Below are 19,647 nucleotides of genomic sequence, written 5' to 3'. Positions count from 1 at the left end.
GGACCTTACATCTGCATCCAGGGCTTGTTCTAGGTGCTAGGGCAGCCTGTAGAAGCTACAGCTGTCCACTCCAGCCCTTTCCAATAGGTTCCTACTAAGGGGAGAGGCAAATGGGTCCAGCCATGGACAGATATTCCTGAGGCCCCAGCACACGTTTTGGAGCAGGAAGAGCTCTTCACTGACCTTCACTCTCTCATAGGTTAGGGGGATGACTGAGTCAAGGAAGGTTGTAGGTGCACCCTAATAAGCCCTAGCAGGGATGGATGATGAGAGGGCCTGGAGGGCGTGCCCTGCAGTGATAGGAAGACCTGGGGGCTGAGGGGAACATAAAATTGCTGGTAAGACCTAGTTGCCTGGCCTGAGTGCCTTAGGCTACCATTCTGTTAGGGGCACAACAGTACTTGACCTCAGGCACATCCCTGCTCCGGCCTCAGTTTCCTCACTTGTAACGGGTGGGGCTGGGCCTAGCTTCTGGCGCCAAGTTAGACGCCTGCTTTCCCCTCACGGGCCTTTGAGCCAAAGGCTGGAGTCAAATTCCAGGTGCTCTGGCCTGCAGGAAAAGAAGAGTTGGTTAGGTGGGGTGGCTGGCTCAGGAGTGGACGCGGCCACTTTAAGGCGCGGTGACCCCACGGCATCTGCGGGCGGGGCGAGGACAGTGCGGGCTGCGGCGGCGGCCCTGGCGGAGGCGAACTGTAGAGAGGCAGTACGCGGCACCATCCCGCGCGACCATGCTGACCATGCTCGTCTCTCCAGTCCTGCCGGGGCTCCAGGGGCGGCTGCCCGCGGCCCCCGCGCGACGCCAGGACTCCTCGGATTCGTCAGGCTCCTACTACACGGCTCCAGGCTCTCCAGAGCCCCCGGACGTTGGGCCGGACGCGGAGGGACGGGCGAGCTGGCTCAGGGTGGCCCTTGCGCCGGGGGCGGGCGCGCAGCCTCGCCTGTCAGTCAGCGCCCAGAATAGCCGCCAGCAACACTGGCAGGTCTCGGGTTTCCCGCGAGGCCCGGGCTCCGGCCCGCAGCCACCCCAGCCCAAGCTGCGCACGCTGCCGTCGGGGGAGATGGAAGTCATCTTCAACGCCGGGCCCCTGTTCAGCCCCTCCGACGTGGCTGATCCCGAGGTGCAACAGCTTACCGCGCGGGCCTTCCGCAGCCTCTCGCCGCCCGAGCCGGCGACTCCTGCCCCCGACCCACCGCAGCCCCAGGCCCCCGACGGTGGCGCCCGCTGGGCCACCTACCTGGAGCTGAGGCCCCGCGGGCCAAGCCCCACCGCACCAGCACAGTTCGAGTGTGTGGAGGTGGCGCTGGAGGAGCGCGCCGCGCCTGCCAGGCCCCGGACGGTGCCCAAGCGTCAGATAGAGCTACGACCTCGGCCCCAGAGTCCCCCGCGGGCGGCCAGCACGCAGCGCCCCCCGCTGCTCCTGCGCACTGGCTCCCTGGACGAGTCACTGGGTCGCCTGCAGGCTGCCGCAGACCTCGTGCAGACAGCGCTAGCTAGAAAACTGAGCCCGGCGCCCCCAGCCCTGAGTAGCACCACCTCCAGGCCCACAGGGCAGCCAGAGCCTGCAACCCGGGAACCAGCCCGCGGCGCTCGAGTCCCCTTGGAAGAGGCCAGATCTCGGCCACCCCGCGTGTATAATGGTCCTGCCCCAGCCAGGGCCCCACGACCGTGGCCCAGCCTCCGCGAGCGCGCGATTCGGCGCGACAAACCCACTCCCGGGACTGAGCCGCTGGGTCCTGTTAGCTCCAGCATCTTCCTGCAGTCAGAGGAAAAGAACCAGGAGGCGCACAACCGGGAATCCAAGGCTCAGTTTCCGCGGGAGACTCTGGCTCCGGCACGGAATCCGTCCTTCCAGGCTAGGGCCCCCTGGGCGGTGAAGCCGAGGAGCCCGTCCCCGCCGTGGGAGGCTCCAAATGAGGCCCTAAGGAGTCCTCGCTGCCCGCCTCGCCAGGCCCTGTCCCCTTGGGATCGGGCTGTCGGGAGGGTGAGGAGCCCTCCGGTTCCCGAAGCTTCTTCCACACAGGAAAATCGGAATCCGGCGGTCGAGGGAACGGTCAGCAGAAGGAGCCCTTCCCCTCCGACTATTTCCCAGTGGAATCCGAGTGTTGCCAGGGCAAGAAGCCCATCCCTCGAAGCTCCTTCCCGGTGGGAGGTTCCACATCCGGCCATCCGGGATACGGTAGCAGAGAGTGGGAGCCCGTCCCCGCCGGCCTTGCCCCCATGGGAGGCTCCAGATCGTCCTATCGAGGGGCTGTGGAGCCCATCGCCCCATGAGACGTGGGATCCCACGGTGCAGCCAGAAGCTCTGAATGGAGTAGCTCACGAGGAGGAGCAGGCACTGTCTACACCATCTACACCCGGGACTCCGGAGCTAACAAAGGCACAAAGTCCGTCCACGCAGGAGATTCTGGATCTTACCTTTCGAGATAGCCAGCCATCCCCAGAGTTGGCTATACCCGAGCCGCCCAGCAGTCTACTCGTGAGCGCCCTGGAAGCCGACGCGCGCCCGAAAGCCTTGGGCCCTGAGGAAGCAGCCTCAGGGCGCCAGCGCGTAGCCATTCCGCGGCCCCGTGATGTGCGCAAGATGGTGAAGACCACTTACGCACCAAGCTTCCCGGCAAGAACCTCAGGCTCACGGCCGCCTGTGTCACTTGCCGACCCCCAAGTGGAGGAGGAAGGCACGTCTAAGGTGCAGGAGCTCGAGGCGCTGGAGTCTTCCGCCCCGGCTCATTACACTTCCGTCTTTCTCAAGGACTTTCTGCCGGTCGTGCCGCACCCCTACGAGCCCCCAGGGCCATTCTCCAGTCTCGACACGGTCCCCCAGGACGCCTCGAAGCCCAATGGGGTCCAGCTGCGAAGGGCAGAAAACAACACAGCGAAGCCTTTCTCGCGCACTGAGATTCGCCTGCCTGGTGCCCTGGCCTTGGGCCGCCGACCGGAGAGAACCCCAGGAGTCCAAGTGCACGGTCTTTGCAGAGAGAACCGGGACGCCCAGGCCCAGCGCCTCGTCCCCGACAGCGAGGGTCGGACCGGCCCTCCAGGCGGCGCTCTCACTTCGCCCCAGCGGTCCCCTATAGAACCAGCGGAGACCCACCCTCTTCGGTCGCTCCGCCCCAGCTCCCCTCAGGCACACCCCAGTTCGAGCCCAGGGATATCCCCCAGATTGATGACACCCCCTGCGGCCCACGAGCCCGCGGCTGCCGTCCAGCCGCCTCTCCCGCGGGAGACACAGGGGTTGGCCGGCAGGACAGCCCCTGCCCAGCCTCGCGCTGCCTCAGCGCCCCCCATGAACCGGCCCCTAGAAAGCCCCTCCCAGGGGGCGCGCAGGCCGCCCGGGACCGCGCATCTGGGGAGGGTCCTGGTGGACCCCGAGAGCGGCCGCTACTACTATGTGGAGGTGCCTCGGCATCCTAGGCTGCGGCTGCTCTTTGACCCTGAGAGTGGGCAGTACGTGGAGGTGTTGCTGCCACCTTCGCCCCCGGGCCCGGCACGCCGCGTCTACACCCCGCTGGCCCTGGGGTCCAGCCTCTACCCACCTGCCTATGGGCCCATCACTGGCCTCTCATTACCATCGTCCCCAGGCCTGCCAGCCCTCAGCAGCCCCCAACTGCCCTGGGCCTCTGAGGCGGCGCCACTAGACGGGATGTACTATCTGCCAGTGAGTGGGACCCCCAGCCCTGTATCTCCTCTGCTCCTCTGTGCCCCACCCTCCAGCTCCAGTCCTGCCCAGCAGGGCAAGGACTCTTTGTTCCCGGTGTGAGGCCCGGTGGCCTGATCCCCATGACGTTGGGGCCCGCTGACGGCCTTGGAGGCTCTGGCATCCAATCCCCTGCCCTCCTCTCCTTCCATCATCTCTGTCCTTGACCCATCCCAGCCAGTCTTCAGACCTGAAGTTTCCTTCAGAGAATGCCTGAGACCCGGGGCTGGTGGAGCTAGAGTTCAGAGAGTGGCTGCCTCTACCAACAAAAAAGTATATCCCTTTCCTAAGCATCATTCCCAGGGTGGTGGTGGTGGTGTGTGTGTGTGTGTGTGTGCGTGCGTGCAAACACAAATATATAAAAGCATGGAGTCCCAGGGCTTGTCCTCAGGAGCAGGCCTGGGAGGTGTTGGGGTTTCCCAGGGGGCAGCAGGGAATGGGAGCAGGGGGGGACAGGGCTGCCCCCAGAAGTAGTGAACTGTCTGTCCCTCCCTGAATGTAGACCCACCTGAGGTGGAGCAAGCCAACAGGCACTGGTGGGATGGAGGGGAAGGACTTTGCTATCAAATCTGGTATTCTTTGGAAGAGGATCTGAGCCTTGGCCTGGAAAGCCCTGGCCAGGCTGGGTCTGAGAAAGGGAGCTGCATGGGGCAGCAGATGAAGGTGGAGCAGGGAAGTCATGTGGAGAGGGGTTATGGAGGGTCAGCCTAGGATTTGGGGGGCGTTGGGGATGAGGTAGGTTGAGGTTGCTGTACTCCAGCCTCTTACTCAGCTTCTTCAAACCCTCAAAGCTGAGCTGACTCATCCTGAGGCCAGGGATGGGGAGCTTTAGCCATTCCCACCCAGGCAGTGAGTAGGGAAGGAATGAGTCCTCAGGAGGGACTTAAAGCAGGAAGGATATATTGGGCTGTTGATCCCTCTGAGTGGGGTGGAAGGTGGGCTAGGGCTGGCAGTAGAAGGGAGCAAGATGGGAAGAATCTGCATGAGACCGGGAGTGGGAAGTGGTCTGCGAGGAGATTCTGTGAGTAATTCTGAGCTGAGAAGGGCTGAGCCTTGCTGGCTAGCGTGTGATGTGATGAGTTTTGTGAGGGACAGTTCTCATTAGAAGCAGTGTCAGGGATGAGGATGCCTCCCTAAACCCCAGGCCTCTTCAGGGGGTGGGGGCTGGGTCCCTTGGAGTCCCTAACCCCCTGCCCTGGACTGGAAGCTGACTGGGAGAACTACGGGTCAGAATGACCTGGACATCTCCCCTTGGCCAGAGACACTGGCAAGGAGGCCCTTCGATACCCCTGTGCCCCTTACCTCACCTTGTGTGTGTAATAAAATCCTAGCCATTGCATATGATGGCCGAAACAACTGATGTAAAGTGCCTGTTTCCTGCTGTTGTCTCTTAACACCCCATCCCCACCCTCCCGCCACACACACACATGCCCTCTCATGCCTGGGTATGGCCTGGGTAGAGGGGACCCTAGGACTCAGGGAAGGAGACCATGTGTGTCTTTCACATATGGTGGCATCCCACTCTTAGTGAGCTTGACGTGCCTCCCAGGGAGGGAGCCCTAGGCTGTCAATCACACCTGGGGCCTCTTTCCTCCTGGTAGCTGAGCAGCTGATAGGCTTTGCGATCAATCAGGCCTGAGTTCCAACTTTGGCTCTGCCCCTCTAACTGGGAGGCCTTGTAGTTGTCATTTCTCCCTGAGCCTCAGAGTCCTCAGCAGTAGAATAAAGATGACAGTAACCACCTCCTCCCACAAAGTGCTCAGCACAGCGTGTGGCACATGGGCAGACCCCAGGATGTGGGAGGTACTTGTTCCCACATGTTCTTGCCCTGGCCTCATGGTTCCCTATCTGCAAAATGGATCTGAGATGACTGGAGCCAGGCAGTCCCGCCAGCCAGAGAAGGTGCACACGTGGCATCTTCAGGGCCCTGGGGGAAGGGAGAAAATGGGAGGGGTGAGGTGTCAGTTCCTCATTGGGCTGGGCCAGGCATCCGTGGCAGTCCCCCCACACACATGCATATGCACACTTGCATGCCAACACATCCCATGCTTGCTGAGCTGGCTCCAGGGGCCATGAGGCTGTCACTACCACTACTACTGCCACTGCTGGGGGCCTGGGCGATCCCAGGGGGCCTTGGGGACAGAGCTCCGCTCACGGCCACTGCCCCACAGTTGGACGATGAAGAGATATACTCGGTTCATATGCCTACTCACCTGCGTTGTGATGCCTGCAGGGCCGTGGCCTACCAGGTAAGCCCCTGAACACTCCCCCTGCCCCTGCCAAGCCCCCTCCTCAAGCCAGACCCTTCCATCTACCTCAGATTCCACCACTGACCTTTGAGTCCCCCACTCTCAGCCCTAGGCAGTAAGCCCCAGACTCAGCCTTCCAGGATATTAGCATCCTCACTTCATCTAACCCCCCCATGCCTCAATTTACCCATCTGCCTGCTCAGCAGAAAATAACATTCTGGAATGCCTCAAATTGTTTTGATATCCCAGGGAATGACTCTCTTGTCCTATCAGACCCCTCCCTTTCCAGGTCAGTCTTAGTTATCTAGTGCTGCTGTAACAGAAATACCACGAGTGGATGCTTTAACAAACAAATTTATTCTCTCACAGTTTAGGAGGCTAAATTCAGGGCACCAGCTACAGGTGAAGGCTTTCTCTCTTTGTCAGCTCTGGGGAAGGTCCTTGTTGTCAATCTTCTGCTGGGTCTAGGAGTTTGTCAATAGAGGGACCCTGGGTCCAAAGGACACCCTTGCTCCTGGCTCTTCTTTCCTGGGGATAGGAAGTCCCGTTCCTCTCTGCTAACTTCTCTCTTTCATATCTCAAAAGAGATTGACTCAAGAAACAACTTAATCCTGTAAATTCTGTCCTGCCTCATTAATGTAACTGCCTCTAACCCTGCCTCATTAACATCATAGAGGCTAGGATTTACAACACATAGGTAATTACATCAGATCACAAAATGGAGGACAACCACACAATAATGGGAATGATGGCCTAGCCAAGCTGACACACATTTTTGGAGGATACAATCCAATCCATGACAAGGTCTCTCTTTACATCTGAACTCCGTCCCAAACATGACTGGGGTGCCTTTGTATCTCTGCACATGTGTTAATGCATGCATATATGAGTACATGTCTGAGGTCACGTATACGCCTGTTGAGCATACCTGTGCCTCTGTGTCTGTATGTGTGCATGCACATGGGACCGTGAGTACGCATGGCACTGAAGACTGAACTCTACTTTTTTCCCCACCTTGATGCATGGTTTAAAATAGCATGTACTAATGGGCAGTGGTTTCAGGGCAGATGTGCTGGGAGTAGGCACAGGGGACCCTGTGCCCAGGCCTCAGGTTTCACTTGAGAGTTTCCTACTCCGCCACCATCCTAAGGAGTGGATCCTGCCTGGGCTGGCCCCGGGCCCAGGTTGTGGGGACTCAGGGAGGGGCCGTGTAGCCCGCCTCACAGGTGCTTCCTGCCCAAACTGCTCCGTTGCCACCTCAGACTCTCCTGAGATCTCACCCCTGGATGCAGTCTCCTCCCCCTACTCTGCAGTCCCAAAGCCCTGGCTCACAGCCCCTCCTTGTTCCAGATGTGGCAACATCTGGCAGAGGCCGAGGCCAAGCTTCATACCCCAGAGTCTGGGAGGCGGCGAGAGCTGAGTGAGTCAGTGTATACAGATGTCCTGGATCGAAGCTGCTCCCAGAGCTGGCAGGGGTGAGTTGTCAATCCAGCCCTTTCCCCTCACCTCCAGGGTCAAGGCTGGTGGGTAGAGATCCCCACTCTCCAACTCATACCACACACACTCCACAAGGGCTCTGGATAGAGTTTGGGGCTAGCTAGGGTGAAGCCTGGACTCTGGAACTGGGAGCAGGTGGACCAGTGAAGTGGCCATTGGAGGAAACATGGACTCACTGGCTTGTTGTGGCCAGGGATTTCCCTCTCTGGGCCACAGTGTTCCACCAGGGAGGATCAGCTCTGGGCACTGAACTTAGCAAATGCTGACAATGCCGTCGAGTATCCCCAGCTTCATGTGGAGATAGGCCCCTCCCTGACCAGGCTCCCAGTAACGCTGCATCCTTCTGCTCCCCACTGTCACCAGCTACGGGGTCCGAGAGGTGAACCAGGTGAAACGCCTCACAGGCCCAGGGCTCAGCAAGGGGCCAGAGCCAAGCATCAGCGTGATGGTCACAGGGGGCCCCTGGCCCATCAGGTGATGACAGTGGGAGGGAAATGGGATGGAGCCCCGGTCTGCCTCTGTGGGGTGGGCAGAGTCTGAGCTCCTGTTGGGCTCCCCTAGGCTCTCCAAGACGTGTCTGCACTACCTGGGGGAGTTTGGAGAAGACCAGATCTATGAAGCCCACCACCAAGGCCATGCGGCTCTGGAGGCGTTGCTGTGTGGGGGTTCCCGGGGGGCCTGCTTGGAGGAGGCATCCATCACAAGGGAAGAGCTCTAGTCTGACTCCTGCTTCCCAGTATCAGCCCTAGAAGCTGGGGCTTTCCTCTGTAATCATCCCCATTCCCTTCTGCAGGCTGGTCCTGAGGGCAGGGAGGCCTTGCCTTGCACTGCCACTGTCTCTCCCTCCTCCAGCCTTGAGGCACTGGGGTCTGGGTGGGGGCCAAGGTCTTCTCCTCTGGATTCCAATAAAACCCAGTGACCTTGACTCCTTCTCTCAGCAAAGGGTGCTTGGAGGGCTGAGAGGGCAGACATAGGTGTTTCTGCTAATGCTCCTCCTGGAAAGGGCCAAATATACGCCTACGACTTCCCAGAGGTGAGAGAGCTCTACCATGGTAGGGAATGGGCAGCAATAAAGGCACAGGGACCCAGTTACATGCACAGCGTAACCCCAGGTCTTCAGCTCTATCATCACAGAAAAGACCAACCAAGGGAATCTATACAGGCAGGCCACTTTGTGGACACACCTACTGTGGCCACTCCATGCTCTGTGCCCAGAAGGCTCACGGGGCAATGGCCAGGGACTGATCACTTTCAAGACTCTGCTGCCTCTGACCCCAGTGGCATGATTGAGTCCCTGCCTGGGACAGGGCGGGGTGGGCTTCCTAGGACTAGCTGGATTCAACATCTTGGCTCCAAGTCCAGCTCTCCTCAGTACCTCCTCTGGTCTGGGGCCCTTTCCTTGAGAACAGACCCGTGATCCCTTACCTGGATCTGTGAACTTGGGGTGAGCCCTGGTCCTGCACCTGAATCTGGGAACCTGGGGTCAAGTGGGGTGACAATTTTCAGTTTCATTTGTGAGCGTTTCTGTTCCTACCGGAGCCCTGGGAGGTGACCAGAACAGAGACTCTAATCCCCATTTGACGGACACAGAAACCAGGGCTTAGACACCACAAGAGCTCAGGCTAAGTCCCAGACTGGGTAGTGGCAGGGTGGGGGTGGGGGGGGTGTGGGGAGGTCAGCTACTGGAGGAACAGGAATACCCCATGCAAGCCAGGACCACTCCAGCTTCCCTGGGGCTGAATTGCTGTCCCAACCTCCACATTCCTTCACCTGTTCCAGGATTTGCCTGAGGCTCCTTCTTCCCTGGCCCTCAACCTAGAGAGAACCCCTAAGCACCAGGAGGAGGGCCAGGGCCAAGGAACCGGATGAGCCGTCAGTGTATGGGGTGTGGAGTTGGGCACCTGTGACGTGGACCTGTGTGATCTTGTGTTTATATAGATTGATTCGGAGACATTCTTTGCAACAGAGTCTCTACGTCTATTTGCACGTCCATGTACCTGGGACCATGAGCAACTTCCCGTCCTGTCTGTGTGTTGTGTGGCTTTGGTTGAATTGTGTGTCATGGGGCTGTAAAGGGTTGGGCTCTGTCTCCACAGCCCCCTGGGGAGCATTGGGAGGAGAGGGTGGGGAGAAAAGTTCTGAGGAGCGTGCCTCCAAGCTCTGAACTGGTCAGACAACTTTGGGAACCTGGAATTAGAAGCCAAGAAGGGAGAGAAGAGGATAGACCGACAGACGAAAGGGCTGGAGGCCAGACCGGCACACAGGCTGTGTCATGAAGCTGCTGCCCAGCTGGAGAGCAATGCTGCCCACAGGTCCTCGGGGCAGGGCCTGGCTGTGGACACAGAGACCCAGAAGTAGGTGGGCCCTGGGGGGCTGGGGGTGGGGCAGCACAGAAGGTAGTAGAATCTGGGACCCTAGGCCCAGCACCCACCAGCTGAGGAGCTTTGAGACTCTGGGTTCCTCCCCAGCTACCCTTCAGCCAGCCCTCAGACCCCAAGGCCAGGCTGGGCTGGGCCTGCCAGGAGGGTACAGGCCAGGAGTAGGGCTGGCTGCATGGGCTTTTGATGTGTACCCTGCACTTAGAAAGCCCCCATGCTCCATTTGATACTCTGCTGTTGTCATCTTAAAATTCTTCATAATTTTTGAACAAGGAGCCCAACATTTTCATTTTGTACTGGGCTCCACAAATTATGTAGCTGGTCCTGGCATGGGAGGGAAAAGGAATCTGGGCCCTGACACAGGGACAGGGCAGGCCAGGTCTGCCTGGGCAGCTCTTTCTTCAGAGGCTCCTCTATGTTATGTGCCTCAGGGACCCTAAGTGGTGGGGTGTGGGGAGGGCAGGACTTTATCACACATAATGTGATGATTTATACCATAGGCTCTGGAGTTCAGACCAATGTGAATTTTAGGAATTTTTTTTTTTTTTAGAACTTTGCTACCTGGGTGATGTTTGTCAACTCACCTCTTTCTGAATCTGTTTTCTCAACTGTAAAAGAGGATAATTCCATCCAACACCATGGGGTTAAACATGACAGTACATATACTTTGCTCGGCATGTAGCCATTCCTCAGTAACAAGAGTGGTTATGATGATGATGATAATGATTAACTTGTCATTAATAAGTGGGGAAGGGCCTCATACAGGGTGTGGCACATGCTAAATGCCCTTTCTCCCTCCCTTTCCTCAAACCTCACCCAGTTCTTGGTAAACTTCCAAGACTCCCCACTGCCCACCCACCCGCCTCTCCAGCCACCTCTTGGCAAACAAGAACAGGTCCCATGCCCAGGCTCAGGTGCTGGTGGGGAAGGGAGCGCTCAGGAGGGAAGTATGGCAGAGGCTTGGCGGCCTTTACCACTATGGCCAGAGTTAATACATTACCTCCACCTGGGTTCTACTTTCGCAATCCAGTGCTGGGGCTCTGGTTACAGATTTACTACTTCGAACAATGTCTGATGTGTAAAGTCCTCCTTCGTAAAGTCCTTTCCTTTTCTCAGGAACTGCTCACAACAGTGCCCGAAAGATGAGAGTCCAGGAGGACCCTGAGGGCCAGACACAGGTGCTGGGGGATGGGTAGGACCTGGGCGGTGAGGTGGGGGCCGGAGGGCAGAGAAAAAGGTTCTGACGAACTTGATCAAGAGTGACTGCCCCAGGCTGAATGTGGGAGTTGGGGGCTGGGGTAGGGACCAGTAGGGGTTCTCAGTAATACCCCAAGGACCTCTAGGGAGTAGAGGACCCAAGTTGGGTCCAGGGAGAGCCTGTTTACAGTCTTAAAGCCACTTGGCTCCCTCTCCTCCTCGCCCCCAGGCCACTTGACTTAGGCACCCATTCCCCTGGCTAGAATGTCCGGGTCCCAACTGCTCCAGGAGCCAGCCATAGCACACTCATCCATGCATAAAGCAGCGTGAAGTAGAAGCCAAGTGTGGCCGGGTTGAGTGACAGCTGGGTGGATGGACTTGTGTGGGAGGGTGTGGGGCTCCAGGCTCGGATCCCCACTCTGAGGAGCTGACAGGCCACTCAGGCTGATTGTTTCTGAAGCAGGTTGGATTTTGCCTGTCCCCCATTACTCCACCTGAACTACTTCTCTCTGCTGCCCTCAGCATGAATCCCTGGACTCAGCAGCCACCAGGGACCCCCAGATGTCCCTGCCCACAGAGTCCAAGTTTGACATGTTGTACAAGATCGAGGATGTGCCACCTTGGTACCTGTGCATCCTGCTGGGCTTCCAGGTGGGCTTCCCCCCAGGGTCTTTCCACCCCTCACTTTGGGCTCTCTCTGATCCCAGCCCTCTCCCTGGCCAACGGAGTTATCTTGGGTAACAGGAAGAGAAAACTAAGGTCAACACAGTGGCTGTCACCAAGTAGAGGTAGGGAAGAGGCCTAAGAGAGGATTAACCCTCTAGAAGCATTCATCCCCCGCCAGTTGGAGTGTCAGTGGCAGGGAAGAGTGCTGGCTCCACAGAAGCTGTGGGGATAACTCGAGGAGATTAGTGACCCCCAGAGAGTTGAGTGGTAGCTCTCTGGGAATCCCTCATGGGGATCGTCAGTCCTGGGTAGACCACTGAGGCAGGTGAGGACTATTAGGGTACCCCTGTTTCCCCTGAACTCTGTAATCCTTGGCTCATGCACTCCCCCTGCCCCCCAGCATTATCTGACATGCTTCAGTGGCACCATCGCTGTGCCCTTCCTCCTGGCTGAGGCGCTGTGTGTGGGCCGTGACCAGCATATGGTTAGCCAGCTCATCGGCACCATCTTCACATGCGTGGGTATCACCACCCTCATCCAGACCACACTGGGCATCCGGTGAGCTGCCCCGCCTCCGCCACTCTCCTCCAGCAATCCACACAGCAGGAGGAGGCTACTTCTCTCAGAGTACTCTGATGGGACAAAAAAAGCTGCCACCCACCCCCATCTGCTGTTCCTTACCCCCAGGTCAGCCTTAGAGCCAGGCAGCAGGGTCCTACCCTAAGCCCCTTGACTTAGAGGCCCTACTGTGGTGCTCCCCAAGGACAGGAGTCTGTGGGTTTAAGAGGGAGTGCCCTAGCTGGGTTCTTGCCCTCCTGAACTGCACTCTTGGTACTCAAAATCCTGGACTTCCCAGACCAACTGACCCCGAGCCCACTTCCTGGGCCCATTCAGGTCTCTTCAGCAGCCCATCCTCCTGCGACCGCCTGCGTGTGCCCATGTGCATAGCCCTAGGCCTGGGTGGCTAAAGAATGGTTGTTTGAGTGGTGGGGGGGAACAAAGGAGAGTTGGGTGGAGCTTGGAAGCATGTCTGTGCACCTGGCAGGGCAGGAGCTGGGGTTGAGAAGGGAGGCAGCAGGCTTCTGAGTTGGGGGCCTGCATTTGTTCTCTTCCTTGAGCCCTGAAAATGTTAGGAACCATCTTGCCTGGGGACTCAATGACGTCCCTCTACTCCTCCCTCGTCCCTCTGTGTCTGTCCCTGTGTATCTGATTCTCCTGTCTCTGTATTCCTCCCCTCCCTGCACCACCACTCTGTACTTCTCCCAGGCTGCCGCTGTTCCAGGCCAGTGCCTTTGCGTTTCTGATCCCAGCCAAAGCCATCCTGGCCCTGGAGAGATGGAAATGCCCTCCGGAAGGTGGGCAAACTCCTGGGGTTTCTGCTGGAGGAGAAGGGAGGCCCAGGGACCTGGAGGTCTGGGTAACTGTCCTGAGTCCAGATGCCAGGGTGTATCTTCTCTTCCTTTCTGTCCCTATTCCCTGTGTGTGTGCATGTCCCTGTTTCTGCCCTCAGAGGAGATCTACGGTAACTGGAGTCTGCCTCTGAACACCTCTCATATCTGGCACCCACGAATACAAGAGGTGGGTTTGCATGTGGGGTAGAACAGGTCTGGACCTGATGAGGGGGCTAGGTGGGAGTGAGAGCCATTGCCACATTGGCAGATGCAAAGAGGCGGGACAGACACTTTCATCCTGCCAGTGGCCAGGTCATGGCCTCTACATGGTGACTGACAGCTGATCTTTGCCCTTCCCAGGTCCAGGGTGCCATCATAGTGTCCAGCATGGTGGAGGTGGTAATTGGGATGATGGGGCTGCCTGGGGCCCTGCTCAGCTACATCGGGCCTCTCACAGTCACCCCCACCGTCTCCCTCATTGGCCTCTCTGTCTTCCAAGCTGCTGGTGACCGAGCTGGCTCCCACTGGGGCATCTCATCTTGGTGAGCAGGAGCCAGGCCTGATCCCTACCCAGCCCCAGCTCCCATCCCCCACGTCCTGCCCCCTTAGTTCTGACTCCTGGGCCTAGCCTGGTCTACCAGCCACCTCCTCCTTGTGCCTCTATCCCCAGCTCCATTCTCCTGATCATCCTCTTCTCCCAGTACCTGCGCAACTTCACCTTCCTGCTGCCTGTCTACCGCTGGGGCAAGGGCCTCACTCTCTTCCGCATCCAGATCTTCAAGATGTTTCCTGTGAGGAGCTGGCAGACAGCTGGGGCTTGGACTAGGGCAGGGGTTGGACTTGTGCCCAGGGCTCAGGTGGGGGCACGGGCAAGCATAGCATGGGAGCAAGAGCCAGAGCCGAGATGAGGTCTCAGCCAGGGGCTGGAGAGGGTGCTGGGGCTAGGGTCTGAGATAGGGCTGGGGCAAAGGCTGGGTCTAGGGCTAGGGCTGAAGTAGGGGTGGTTAGCCTGGACCAAGACCCTCCAGTACCCTCAGCACACCCCTCACCCCACCCTGCTTCAGATCGTGCTGGCCATCATGATTGTGTGGCTGCTCTGCTATGTCCTGACCCTGACGGATGTGCTGCCCACAGACTCAACAGCCTATGGGTTCCAGGCACGAACGGACGCCCGTGGGGACATCATGGCTATTGCACCCTGGGTCCGCATCCCCTACCCCTGTAAGTGATCCCACCTGGGCCCAAGATCCCTCTACCTACAACTGAGACCACTTATGAGGCCCCTGGTGATCCAAGCCCAGCCAATGACATTGTAAACAGCATAGGCTACAACTTAACTGTGTGCCAGGCAGAGAGGTGTGTTCCTCAGACACAGCGTCACTGCTGCTTCCTAACTCAGAGTGAGTGACCCCAAATAAGCTTCCACAGCTTGAGATCTCATTACTCTCCCCCACTACTGTCTCTGTTCACTCCTCAGTGTCCTCACTGCCTCATTCTCCCGTCTCTCTCTGACCCAGGTCAGTGGGGCCTGCCCACAGTGACTGCAGCTGCTGTCCTGGGCATGTTCAGTGCCACACTCGCGGGCATCATTGAGTCCATCGGAGATTACTATGCTTGTGCCCGCCTGGCTGGTGCACCACCCCCTCCAGTACATGCTATCAACAGGTATGCCGACCTGACCCCCTCAGAAAGCAAATGTACAGTGGGTTGAGTTCCAGAGGTGTAGACTTGGGCAAATCACTCTCTCCAGATCTCATTTTCCTTATGAAATTGGGATGCTCATTACTCTGTGATTTGTGGGAGTACCTAAGGAGATAATGGAGTCTGAGGAAAACCACAGTCATTAACAACCTTCCCTGTGCCTAGCCTTCCACGTACATTATCTTATCCAATCCACTAACGTCGCTGAGACAGGTACCTTTATTGTCCCATTTTACCTATGAGGAGATTGAAGCCCAGAATTGCCTAAGGGAGTAAACAAATGCCAGTGCACTGGGAATAGCCCTCAGACCTAGCTCCTAGCTCCCAGACCTACCTCTGGCCTGGAGTGGGGAGTACTAGGGACAGATAGTTGCAGCCCACACAGCCCCTAAAAGGGCGGGCAGCCTGACCAGGGTGATGACAGTATCCAGGCCAGGGTAGAGACTGGACCAAGGCCCCCATTCGCCCTTTCCTTCCAGGGGCATCTTCACTGAAGGCATCTGCTGCATTATCGCGGGGCTACTGGGCACGGGTAACGGGTCCACCTCATCCAGCCCCAACATCGGAGTCCTGGGGATTACCAAGGTGCTGCCCCACTTGAGCAGCACCAAGTCCGTACACATTCAATGTTCTGCTGGCCCTGCCCGTACCTGGCTCCTACTTTGGCCTAGCCCCGGCCCTTGCACGCCCCCCTCGCCCTGGCCCAAGCTTGGCCCCCTCCCATCTAGCCCCGCCTCCTAACTCCCCTGGCAGGTGGGCAGCCGGCGCGTGGTGCAGTACGGCGCTGTCATCATGCTGGTCCTGGGCAGCATCGGCAAGTTCACGGCCCTCTTCGCCTCGCTGCCCGACCCTATCTTGGGGGGAATGTTCTGCACTCTCTTCGGTGAGTGTCGGGTCCAGGCCGGGGTGCGCGGACCGAGCGCGGTGGCCCAGGTCGCAGAGTGGCGGGGTCCGGACCGGACCGCACCACACTGCACGGCGCTTCCAGCGGCTCTCCTGCGCTCTCAGGCATGATTACGGCCGTGGGACTGTCCAACCTGCAGTTCGTGGACATGAACTCCTCTCGCAACCTCTTCGTGCTCGGCTTCTCCATGTTCTTCGGGCTCACTCTGCCCAATTATCTGGAATCCAACCCCGGCGCCATCAACACAGGTGCTTGGGCCTGTCTGCATGGCTTAGCCTATGACTCTGAGCACAGCCACCTTCCTCAAAGGAGCCACATTAAAAAAAAAAAAAGGCTCCATATAGCTACAGCCACAAATACTGCCCAAGTCTGGGCGTTTATCAGCAGCTGAGAGGATAATTAGCAGGTGTGCTTTACTAAGATACTGCTGCCAGGTAACAGGCTTTACAACAGCTCCATGAGACAGATACTATTATCATCTCCACTTTACACGAGGAGAGTGAGGCTCAGATAGGTTAAGTGATTTGTCTCGTCAACTAGCGTTGGGCAGAACAGGGATTTGAACCCACAAATCAAAGAGGGTTCAGCCCTTTATGCCTCTTAAAAGGCAGGATTTTGTAAGGTTTCATCTCCCTGCCTACTGGAGGAGGCAGTAGACTGCACAAGAGAAAGCCCCTGATTCTGCCCACAGGATGATGCTATGATGCCCACTGATCCTTGGCCTATTCCACAGGCATCCCTGAAGTGGACCAGATTCTGACCGTGCTGCTGACCACTGAAATGTTTGTGGGAGGGTTCCTCGCTTTCATACTGGATAACACAGTGCCAGGTACGCTTCAGCCCTGGGAGGGAGATGCAGAACTAGGCTGCACTCATGCACTCCAGTTGATGGCTGCTGGGCTGGAGCTGTGGCCAGATACAATGCAGGCCCTACAGGGAAAAGCCGTAACAGACAGGCAGGTGCGGCGTGCGCTGGCTGGAGGGAGAGACCTAGGCAGACGTATCTCAGAGGTCTTGAAGAGAGTGTCCCAGGAGAGTCATTCCCAGGCCTAGATTTTTTTTTTTTTATTAACTTTTATTGAGCTTCAAGTGAATGTTTACAAATCAAGTCAGTCTGTCACATATAATACACACCTTACTCTGTACTCCCACCTGCTCTCCCCCTGAGTCAGCCCTTCCAGTCTCTCCTTTCGTGACAATTTTGCCAGCTTCCAACTCTCTCTATCCTCCCATCCCCCCTCCAGACAGGAGATGCCAACACAGTCTCAAGTGTCCACCTGATACAAATAGCTCACTCTGTTTCTTAAAAAATAATTTTTGTTGTTGTTAATATACACAGCAAAAACATATACCAATTCAAGTTTCTACACGTACATTTCAGTGACACTGACTATATTTGAGCTGTGCAATCATTCTCACCCTCCTTTCTGAGTTGCTCCACCATTAACATAAACTCACCAACCACTAAGGTTCCTATGTAAACTTTTGAGTTGCTGTTGTCAGTCTGATCCTATATAAACAGACCTTAAACGAGGATAATGCTCAAGGCAGACATTCTTTACCTGTTAAGGTAACTTACTGTTTTAAGATTTCATGGGATATTTTTGCTTTAAGGTTTAAAGATTATCTTATCTTAGGGCAATCATTTCAGGTGTTCACGCAGCCTCCATGGCTCCAGAAAGCCTGGATTCCTTGAGAATCTGACATTCTGTTCTACATTTCCACCCTTTTGATCAGGATTCTTCTACAAAATCTTTGATCGAAATGTTCAGTAATGGCAGCCAGGCGCCATCCAATTCTTCTGGTCCCATGGCAGAGAAGACAGTTGTTCATGGAGGCAATTAGCCACACATTCCATTTCCCCCTCCTATTCCTGAATTTCCTCCTTCTTCTGTTACTCCAGGTGAATAGAAACCAATTGTCTGTATTTCTTGATGGCCACAAGGCAGAGGGGTGCCTTTGGGTGCATTCACATTTTTATATGATGCAAATGCACTATCACTAGCAGAATCCACTCCAAATATGCCATCAGTCATATCTGAGCCCCGAACATTTCCCTGTGGTACCAGAGCTTCTTGCAAGGATCATGGAAGATACTTCCTGAGGTCCCTGGGTATCACCTAGGCCCGCATATATGTGCCCAGTAAATGTATAAAGAACTAAATGTTATCAGATTCTCTAATTAATAATAAGCATAAACCAAAACAACCAAACCTCCTGCTGTCAATTCCAACTCATGGCAACCGTATAGGACAGGGTAGAGCTGACCCCATAGGGTTTTCAAGGAGCAGCTGGTAGATTCAAACTGTCAACCTTTTGGTTAGCAGCCAAGTTCTTAACCACTGTCCCACCAGAGCTCCTAATAATACTCATAGTTAACATTCATCAAACACCTACTAGGGGCTTGTATGGAGCTAAGTATCTCATCTCATCTTTAAAACCCATTCAGTGAGGCAGACACTATTCACATCATTTTACAGATGAGAAAACAGAATCAGGGAGGTGAAGTGACCCAACTAAGGTCATAAAGACACTGCAGATCTGAGATTTTAGTAAAGTCCATCTGATGCAATCCGTGGTGTGCATCCCAGCCACTGCACCACAATGCCTCTACGGGAGGGTTTCAGGGGACCTGGGCTGGAGGATCACGAAGCTCGCTCAGTAGAGCCAGGGGTTAAAGACTATTAGTACAGGGAGATGACTGAGGGATGGGGGGTGGGAGGGTAGCAGGGCAATGGCCCTCCACTGAGAGTCACTTACCAACCTGAAAGAAGCAACAGGCCCTGCATGCCTCCCTCCTTCTTAAGATCTGTATGTCTCCTCATAAAGCATATGAGTCAGAGGCTGTCAGCACACAGCCAGTGGGTGAAAGGGTCAGCAGGGAAGGGCCAGAGCTCCCTGGGGAATTTGAGGCAGCACCAAATGATAAATGAGCCCCTGGTAGCAGCTGCCTGTTGGATAGATGGGTAGGGACCTGACAATGGTAGCTATACCCCTCCATTTAGGAAATAAAAAAAAAAAAAGCTGGGGCTGGGGGCTGGAAGAGCCCATCCTGTGGACCTGAGACATAGAAGTGATAGAGATGAATTGCAGCCTCAACGTCTAGGGACTCCAGGGAAGTGGAGGGCATCAGAGTGGGCAGCCTGACACTTGCTACCCTATAGACTAAGAGGCTTTGATTTGAGTGGCTGGATTAAACATTCCAAGTAAGTATCAGCAACCATCCCTGCCAGGGATCATTATATGCTTTATGCCACATAATCCTCAACGGCCCTTCAATCAATGTACACTGGTGAGAAAAAGGAAGCTCAGAGTCATGTGCCTAAGGTCACAACCTAGATTCAAGCTCAGATCTGGCTCAAAACTGAGACCTTAATGACAGAATTGCATAGCTCTCTGCAACCCTTAACTTGCTAATGTATATGCCCTTTCTGTTTACCTATCCACAGCCCAACCTTAAAGAGATGGTCAATAGTTCAGCAAATGCCAGTGGGGCCTACTCGCTTGGCCCTGGGTTGTATACCCAGAGGGTGTGCAAAAAAGTGTAAGTTTGTTCTGAGGAGCTCTTAGCACAAGATAAGAAGTAAAACTAGGTTTAACTGAGCAATAAGGTCAATGAGGCAGGAGGGCTTCCAAGATGAGGGAGACTGCGTAGAGCCTGGACTGCCAGCTTTGTGGCTAATCTGCTAACATTTATTCATTCGGTATACCAGGCACATGGAAATCTCTCCCTCCCTCCTCTAGACTTACAATGTTTACTAGCCTTTGTCAACCCCAGTCCTGCAGTGAAAACCTCAGCAATCTCATGCACCCCTCCTCCACCTATAAGAGAATTCCTCTAGTTGTAAAAATCACTTTTGTGTATCCCTACTACCAACAAAGTTTACTTGATTTTCAGAGGTTTGTATTATAAAAACAAGGGTTTATTTTCCAAATATGAAATAATACTGAATGGAGGGTTTCAGAATA

At 56.0% G+C, this 19,647-nt stretch overlaps 3 protein-coding genes across 5 annotated transcripts in view; all 3 read left to right on the top strand.

The window, feature by feature from the left end:
- The first annotated feature begins 653 nt into the window (after positions 1-653).
- Positions 654-5,046, top strand: PROB1 (proline rich basic protein 1). The gene has a single exon (XM_049873776.1). The coding sequence runs from the start codon at positions 729-731 to the stop codon at positions 3,756-3,758; it is 3,030 nt and encodes a 1,009-aa protein (XP_049729733.1). The 5' UTR covers positions 654-728; the 3' UTR covers positions 3,759-5,046.
- A 650-nt stretch (positions 5,047-5,696) lies between these two features.
- Positions 5,697-9,055, top strand: MZB1 (marginal zone B and B1 cell specific protein). The gene is made up of 4 exons (XM_049858501.1): positions 5,697-5,944; positions 7,295-7,419; positions 7,805-7,915; positions 8,003-9,055. The coding sequence occupies exons 1-4, from the start codon at positions 5,708-5,710 to the stop codon at positions 8,157-8,159; spliced, it is 630 nt and encodes a 209-aa protein (XP_049714458.1). The 5' UTR covers positions 5,697-5,707; the 3' UTR covers positions 8,160-9,055.
- A 172-nt stretch (positions 9,056-9,227) lies between these two features.
- The window catches only part of SLC23A1 (solute carrier family 23 member 1), a 31,143-nt gene continuing 20,723 nt past the window's right edge, over positions 9,228-19,647 (top strand). For all 3 annotated transcript variants that reach the window (XM_049873768.1, XM_049873766.1, XM_049873769.1), the window contains exons 1-14: positions 9,228-9,795; positions 10,936-10,997; positions 11,539-11,667; positions 12,083-12,240; positions 12,949-13,037; positions 13,193-13,260; positions 13,434-13,615; positions 13,744-13,864; positions 14,138-14,294; positions 14,591-14,738; positions 15,254-15,359; positions 15,528-15,657; positions 15,783-15,926; positions 16,412-16,507. In XM_049873768.1, the coding sequence (XP_049729725.1) occupies positions 9,714-9,795; positions 10,936-10,997; positions 11,539-11,667; positions 12,083-12,240; positions 12,949-13,037; positions 13,193-13,260; positions 13,434-13,615; positions 13,744-13,864; positions 14,138-14,294; positions 14,591-14,738; positions 15,254-15,359; positions 15,528-15,657; positions 15,783-15,926; positions 16,412-16,507 (1,672 nt within the window). In that variant the 5' untranslated portion in view covers positions 9,228-9,713. The remainder of the gene's footprint in view (positions 9,796-10,935; positions 10,998-11,538; positions 11,668-12,082; positions 12,241-12,948; positions 13,038-13,192; positions 13,261-13,433; positions 13,616-13,743; positions 13,865-14,137; positions 14,295-14,590; positions 14,739-15,253; positions 15,360-15,527; positions 15,658-15,782; positions 15,927-16,411; positions 16,508-19,647) is intronic.

This window comes from Elephas maximus, chromosome 2, assembly GCF_024166365.1.
Source record: "Elephas maximus indicus isolate mEleMax1 chromosome 2, mEleMax1 primary haplotype, whole genome shotgun sequence".
Classification (NCBI taxonomy): Eukaryota; Metazoa; Chordata; class Mammalia; order Proboscidea; family Elephantidae; genus Elephas; species Elephas maximus.
Note: the sequence above shows the minus strand (reverse complement) of the source record. Positions and strands in the feature narration are given on the sequence as shown.